Here is an 8615-nt window from a genome sequence, read left to right as displayed (position 1 = left end):
GTAATATTAATTCTAAAGTATAAGATATAACAATGTAGAATTTTATGAAATCAACATATTTTATTTTCGACTTTTGGAATGTTATTAATTAAGGTAATTTAAAGTTATTAATTAATGTTATCATATTTGCTTAATTTATCTTTTATTTAAGAATTTACTTATGCTCTGTCAATATTTATCTTTCAGCTTTTAGTAATACATTTTCGATTTAAAAGTGCATTTTTCTATGGACTAAAATTATTTATAGATATACTAACGTAGCTATTTACCAGAAAACATAAGTAAGTAATAATTATAATATAAACCTTATTTTATACGATATTACTTTATACATAAAGTTTGAACAAACTTTTCAATGAAATAAATGCGGTGGATCTATTAAATTTATTTTATTTTACACTAAAAATACAATTTTTCATTAAAAATTTGTCACTAATTTAGTAGTAATTTTAGTTGGGCGATACTTGAATAACTAATTAATTTTAAACAGTTTAATGATATTTGAAATTCATAGCGGCGCGGAAAGATGTTGACGCTTAGTAAGAATTACAAGGAACCTGATCAAAATAGCAAAGAGTTTACAGTGGAGGACGCTACGATTCTCTGACAGGGAGCGAGTGGTGAGGTGGCGAGGGCGGGCGGAGAGGTCGCGGGGCGTGAGGCGTGTCGACCGGCAGTCGGTACCGCGCCGCGCCCGGGCCACCCGCTGCCTCCGCGGCCTTTACGTAACGATGCTCGAGCCCGTGAGCTGATGGCCGCGCTCGTCTGGTGGCTGGCGGCCTGCTGCCTGGTGCGCGCCGTCGCCGCCGGCAACCCCGACGCCAAGCGTCTCTACGATGACCTTCTTTCTAACTATAACAAACTCGTGCGCCCCGTCGTCAACACCACCGACGTCCTTCGCGTCTGCATTAAGCTCAAACTCAGTCAGCTCATCGATGTCGTAAGTCTATTAAAGTAAATGTAAACATACTTTGTTTCCCATTGTTTGTCGTGTAATCCCGCTGACCCAAATCGACAGCTGAGGGTGCATTGCGAATGCATACTTGGTTGCACTTGCGCGCCGCATTTGGAATTTAAATAGACACAAATCACGACTACCGACCCCATTTTCTGCAAAACAAAGCGGCATTACTCAAATCTTATAAAAGCTTTGAAGAGGGAATATTCAGTAAGTGTCGTCTTCGCGCGTCGTCATATCTCCATTCTCGCAAGGCGCCGCGCTGTCTCTCGTTATGTATTTTGAATCCCATTCTATAAATCTTCCGAACAGAGGGGAAACTGCGGTCGTCTTTGATATCATTCGTATAATATAATTTCTATAAAACTGTAGCAAGTGGACCGTGTTTTATTGCGCAACAAATCCATTTCATATATTTAAAGTTATCTTCATATAGGTAAAGTTTAATACAAAGCGAAATAAATATAACTTCTGACAGTAAAATGTTTAGTTCTTATGTCCGTCTTCAGTTTCTGGAAACTATTAGTGTTAAACTTCAAGAATTTTAAATTCATATTCTAAAGAGTTTAAACAAAGCTTTATGTAATAAAAATATGTTTAAAATGTTATAAAGTTTTAAGTTACGCTTTGTCTAATTAACTTTGTTAGGTCAACGGAGTTGTGTGACGTCACATCTTTTAATCGCTCTAGGCTAGCGCTAGGCTAGTGCAGTAAAGCGATTTTTTCGCGCGAACACATAGCTATACATTTATTATGTAAAAAAAAAGTATAATTCGTAAAATTAATGAAGTTTAGTAGCAATATTGTTATCGATTTTTATATTTTATTTCTACTGGTAGTACGTCTTTATGACGATTTGAGTCGATACAACTCAATAACAGATTATTCTGTCGTTAAACATCAATACCTTGTAAGACGCGTTCCGGTTTAAAGGATTAGTAAGCCAGTGTAATTACAGGTTCATCGGTACAAAACGTTTTGATCCCATTTGCAGTGGCTTCGCCTAGTTGCTCCCCTAAAATGAATACTAAAACAATCGATTACATTAATGAATAAGTCGATTAATATCTGTTACGATTTTATTGAAAGTCTACCTAATAGTAAATAGAAAAAAAACACAATTATTTGATGTGTATAATATATTACTAGCTTTTTATATAAAGTAGATATGACAAGGACAACATATATGACATTTTTTAAGTTAATATCTACATTTTTATAAATTTCAACGAAGATTGTTGGCAGATATTAAAATCGTTATAAAACAAGTTCATTTCCACTAAAATAAATATATAATAAATGAATATTATGTAAAATTGCAATGAATTAAGCTTGAAAGCATGATAAAATAAAATATTTTGTAGTTTTAAACCACCCCTAGATAAGTAAGTATTTCTTGTGAATTTTCATACAATTCAAAAGCATAATATAATCTCTTCAGGTACCTTTTTGTTAAGACGGCAGACTGACAACTTTGAGAGATGAGTTTCCTGGATTATCCAGATCATAAATAAGGAGCGATTAAATAGCCATCATCGGCCAAATGGAGGAGGAAAACATTAAAACTACATTTATTTATTTTTAGTTTTTCCATATAAAATTCTAATATGAGTTATATTTCTAGTCGATTCTTTTATAACTATTTATTTTTGTGCAAGTCGATACTTTTTAGATGTCAGTTTTAAAAAATAATATGTAAGAAAATGGTTTGCATTATATTTATTATAACTTCAAGTATTATTTATGTCTGTGCTCTTGTTCTGAGTTAGACATAGCGTAACTACTAATTACTATACTCTATTCCAATCACATGAGGAGAAAAGCCAAATAAACAATATTTGACACAAAACTGACGCGATATCTTTGGTCGAGAGCTTGATTAATCTATGATATTCACTATGGATTTGCGAAAAAATGGCGTTTTGAACGAAGAAACTATTATCGGAATTTTGGAAGAATAATTAAAGTAGTTAAGTGTTGTATTATACATAAAGATGATAATCATAAACTCTTAGTGTATAATATAGAAGAGTTATTATCAAATCGCATGAAACACCTAAGGTTTGTTTATCTATTCCTACTTCGATTGGAATAGGCTATAGATATGTATGTGGTATCGTCGATACGTTTAACGCTAAGCGAAAACGCAATCTTCTTAAATTTCAGAAGATCGATACCTCCACTATTTCCAAACCCAAAATAAAGTAATTTCATAGAATAGTCTTTATTCTATTGTTATAACTGAAACGTATTTCGAGATCACATTATATTAGTTGCTACACAAACTTGTGTACGGTTAATTATATAATATATCTGTAATTAATTTACAGTAAATATAATTAACAAATAAATGATAATTCTTACAATTTACTAATCCAAAGCGTTCAATGTTAATTAGATAACTGTCAGCTCAGGAGTCGGTTCTCGATTTGAAATAAGATAACAGAACTAAATTGCGTTAGGTTAATTAAGATTAGTTAAGAGTTGTTACATTGCTTTGTTTAAAAGTATTTAGTACATACATCGCTCAAATAGATTATAATTATATTGTTGAATATAATAATAGTGTACACAAAGATTTAGTGTTTGGCAAGTAATTTCTGTTCTCTGAGATCGAATTATCGTTTTTATATTTTTATTCTGTAATTAAAATCAATATAGTTTGGTAACAATCAATAATATCAATTCGCTGTACATTAATCTAATTACTTTACACTGTTTAGTCAAAGTCAAAATCACATTATAATGGACCGCAGTTTTTGAAATTCCGTTATCTGTAAGATAAGTCATTATTATAAATAAGACTTATCTAAATCTAATTATTATGAACTCATCGTTCTTGTCATTTTAATTATTTTTTTTGAATAAAGGAGTATGTAAATATTTTTTGATCCCAGAATCAAGCGCGAACTTTGAGTTAGTAGTGAGTACTATTATATGCTATAAGAGGTTAGTATTATAAGATTTCTACAGTTGGGTACTAAAAGGGGTTAGGACCAAACAGAGACTTTTACATCACTGTTTTGAACTTAACTATTGAGATTTTATATAATGTATGTAAGGTAGTATGAAATAAGTTTTATTGCAATTATATTTAATTTCTTATCAAATTAAAAGCACGAATACCAATAAAAGACATAACTTGACATTATTAGATCGTGTCTTTGTACCATAACGACCGTCAATTCTTAAACTACGAGGAAAATGTAGATAATTTCGCATGCAGCCTCTGGATTTCCGTCGCAGTTACAGTCACAGAATACCGAGTATACCAAAGTTACAGAGAACTTTGCTTTAAATAATAATTTATGTCTTCATTTTCGCGCAAGTCTTTTTAGTTGCAATTATTATCGCACGGCAAAATATTTATCTATTTATACAAAGAGTCAAAGTTTGTTTGTGTTCTTTCATAACTGTTTCCGGTTCCCTGACAGAGGACACGATGGTGATAAATGCTCGTTTTTTTTTAATTTAAGGCTAATGTGAAGTTATATTTAAATTAAATAGTGAAATTTCAATGAATTGATAGGGTATAGTTAATAATTATAACCTGAAGGCACCATAATATAATTAATTAAGTAATATATTAAACATATATGTATTTTTTCGTTAGCGGTTGTTGATTTTAGTTTTACGTTAAGATCTACCTTTTTAACATTTCTTATCTTACACCATCAGTTGGTTTGGGAGGTATGTTTTTACAAGTCTCGACAGAAACAACCCTCAATTCAAATCTCCAACCTTTAATAATTCTAACTCCATATCTAAGTTAAGTAATTAAATGTCGAATGTTGTATAAAAATATATATTTTTCTTTTACAATATATCATAGCTTCAATTTTAATATACTCGATTAAAAATATACTAAATCATATTCATAAAATTATGATAATTAAAAGTCATTATTCATATAACTAGTTATTAACATTCATAGTGAGGCGAGAAGTTAAATCTAGAGCTGATGGTATGGCTATAAATCGATGGCCATTATGCAAAACATGTGCCGATTACTTGACCTAATACTCGCTTCTCCACGATCGTTTGCAATGTATTCTCGTCTTCCGGACATCATTTTTCTTTAATTTATCTTAAAATATTCAAGTTTTCTTTGTTACAACGGCTTGTATTATATTTTTGAACTAGCTAACTCATTTACTGTGTAGATATACTATGCAGTGTAATTTAAAAAAAAGTATGTCGTTGTTGCGAGTTGTTTTAGTTTAATTCATCCCCTAAGGTTGTAAATAGGGTATAAAAGTGTGTGTGGGGACTTTTGTAAATGAGTAAAAGAGATTCATCCTGTAAGAGTATCTTTTTTAGCCTTTTTTAGTCTTAATCGATTTACACGAAACTTATCTTTCTTTCCTGCAATGTTGCTGATGGGAAATTTTAATGACACATCGCAAGTTTTTCAATAAAATTCTGTATGAATGTCTATTGTTAATTACTACAGAATAATTTCGCATATATACTTTGTAATAATAAAGTTTTCAACATATTGTTATACTGATACAAATGATTAAAGAATAGACATTCTATCGAGCGGTGTAAATTTATATTATCTACGAATAATTGTCTATATTTAAGAAATTTAATAATATCTTAAGTTGTATATATCGTAATACTCTTTGGACTCTCCTCTTTCTATCCCTTTAGTAGGTAATATATTTTCGCAATAATATGAGTGTCAAAAAAAAGTTATTTTACGAATTATAATTTAAATTACACTGATAACACAGTCTACTTTAAAAAAAAATAACTTTATATAGCACGCTAAAAGCAAAACAAACCTTATTATCAATTTATTATGTCTCCGCAAATTTTGAGCACCATTAGTCTTAACAGTGATGGATAAAGCATTAGAAACGAGAGCGGGGAGGGGAAACTCTTAGCAGGGAACGCTTCTCTCGAAACGGACATGTTTTGCAATATCTATAAAATGGTAGCTATTAATCAACTAAACACGCCACACGGTTTATAAGGCTTACAATCGATATTTTTAGCTAGGTAATCTGATTGACAATAATAACTTAAAAATACAACGCTTATTTATATTTGTCTAATAAACATTTAAAAATAAACACAGTAATCTTTCGTAACGGTACAACGTTAAATACACATCATTTTTGGTAATACTAGTCTTTTGGAAACTTGAACAGTTAAAAAGCCGAGTACATTTAAAAAAACTAACTGCTCGGCGCTCGTTTTACATTCAACCATATAGACACTTTGAAAGACGGTTTGGTAATCACAACTGTACATAATATAACAGACATAAACCATTACATTCATACAACACACATTACAAATATAAAAAAAAGTAACCTTCGAAGGTCTGATAAATCTAAATACGATAAAAAATTACTTCATATTTTTTTCCATTTATTCCAACACAAATCATTCTGCTAATCGTTCTTGTCTTTTCTGCCAAAAGTTACTACCGGTCCGGTGAGCATTGTAAAGTCATTTAATCTATCTAGAAACCCCATTTAGACGAAAACAAATAACTCTAGGGAAAGTTGTACATACTGTATTGATAGATAATATTTGATATTACATGGGATGATGATTATTGAAATGTCTCATCATTGTACTTATGATCGATAATATGTATATAATATCATCACTGTCGTCATAAAACCTACACCCTTGTTGTAGTGAACAGGGCGATTAACGATTTTATTGTTATACAATCATCTCTGACCGTAATAATATCTCTTCCTTGTTTCGATTTATGAAGCGAAACAGCTTATATTGCGGGATATTGAACGGATAACATGTCTCGATCGTGCCTTTAAGATAAGTGCTGAAGAGAGCACCGTTACATTGTCAAAGTCATATCCGGTTATCAAACCCTTGAACAATCAAGAACATAAACTCGTGTTTATAATTTTTTATAACTATTGTTTTAAGAAATATAAAATATACTTGCTCAACTTCTTGGAACCCACTGCATGCATACAATTTTTATGTACAAGATTATGCATTTTATGGTTGGTTCCTTTGTTGTTAAGAATATCTTCAATAAATAAGCGCCTTTTTGCTATTATTACATCTGTAATGCGAAGTAATTATTTAATTTGTGTAGACAAATTTATTATTCCTGCGTGCAGGTTAAATGAAGGTTATTTTAAGTTATAACGCTATCAATTCTAGATTCGTTGATTGTTGTTGCCCAATAAGTTTGTTTTAGTTAAACTTTACTGTGATGTTTAAAAATGTGGTAATAAGCGTTGAATCTTCACTTAGATACACTTTCGCTTAAAATTATTAAAGATTTTACTCCTTCAGATTATGTACATTATAAAAACAATAATAAAAAAAAACAATCGATTAAATGAAGAAACGAATAAAATATCTTAAATTCTACTGTTTATACTAACATATAACATTTTTAATAACATACTCGACTGCTATAACAACTAGGAGTAATCATTTTCATAAATCAATGGATAATTTTACTTTGTAAGTTTTGTACAAGCCCTGTCTGGCTAGGTATGAGTTATACCTGCCCAGACAGACGTTTTCTACTGCCAAACAGCATAATAGTATTCTTCTGTTCCGGTTTGAAGTTGAGCCAGTGTAACTACTGGAATTTTTAGCTAATATATTCTATTCGCATTCTCTTCTTCTGTTATCAATCCCATTTATATTATTTTATTGTAATATTGTGTGACCTTATAAAACTATACAATAAGATTCTGTAACGCTGCTGGTTGAAAATAATTCATAGATCATAAGCAAACGGGACAAATCTTGTTCATCAGAAAAAATACTGTTTGCATTATTTCTCTGCTCTTTTCCATTTAAAATTATAAATTTTCACTTTCTTTTTTGCGCAGTGGGTTGTAATATTGACTTCTCAGCAATATTTCTTTGGATTTTTTTCAGGATTCAAAGAGTTTTCAAAAATTCACCTTCTTTTACAACTCTTCGGATATTGACAAGCTCGCGCTACAGATTTTATTTCGGGGTGAAAAATGAATCGGCTGTAGAAAAGTAGCGTGTAGTCCACGGGGTCATGTTATATATGTTATCGTTATTATTTGTTACTTTTGTATATAAATACGATTTATCTGCTGCATTTATGTCAGTAGTCTTTAAATAAACACGAGAATAACAATCAGGCATTCTAATAACAAATTACTAGACAAATAGGTCATATTGATAGCATAATCTTAATATGGCGCCAATATTAAATGAAGGAAACATTCTTTTAGCACTTAAAATAATGGTTTGTCCTTTAAAAAACCTAACAGCTTGATCGCAAGCACGGGGAATATGACTAAGTGTCAGCTTGACGGTCAAGCGTATCGTTTTGGTCATTGTTATTCTATAGAGCGTTTGTTACTTTCGTCCCGCCGGCTTTACTTTTATCTTGGGGCTAAATGGAATATAGTATTCGAGTCTTCTTACGTATAATTTTAAATGTTTTATTATATCTATTATATCCATACTATATATATTTAATATTATAAATGCGAAAGTAACTCTGTCTGTCTGTCTCGCTTTCACGTCAAAACTACTGGACCGATTTAAATGAAATTTGGTACACAAATAGTCTAGAGTCTAAGAAAGGACATAGGTTACTTTTTATTTGTAAAAAGTGCTGTAAGGGGTTGAAAAGGGGGATGAAAGGTTGTAAGTTGTTGAAAGT

The 8615-nt window shown here is 31.0% G+C and overlaps 1 protein-coding gene across 2 annotated transcripts in view; it reads left to right on the top strand.

Annotated features, from left to right (window-relative positions):
• The first annotated feature begins 689 nt into the window (after positions 1 to 689).
• Positions 690 to 8615, top strand: part of Nachralpha4 (nicotinic Acetylcholine Receptor alpha4) — a 56152-nt gene continuing 48226 nt past the window's right edge. For both annotated transcript variants that reach the window (XM_026640864.2, XM_026640863.2), the window contains exon 1: positions 690 to 940. In XM_026640864.2, the coding sequence (XP_026496649.1) occupies positions 752 to 940 (189 nt within the window). In that variant the 5' untranslated portion in view covers positions 690 to 751. The remainder of the gene's footprint in view (positions 941 to 8615) is intronic.

This window comes from Vanessa tameamea, chromosome 7 (genome assembly GCF_037043105.1).
Source record: "Vanessa tameamea isolate UH-Manoa-2023 chromosome 7, ilVanTame1 primary haplotype, whole genome shotgun sequence".
NCBI lineage: Eukaryota > Metazoa > Arthropoda > Insecta > Lepidoptera > Nymphalidae > Vanessa > Vanessa tameamea.
This window is presented reverse-complemented; position numbering and strand designations above follow the sequence as displayed.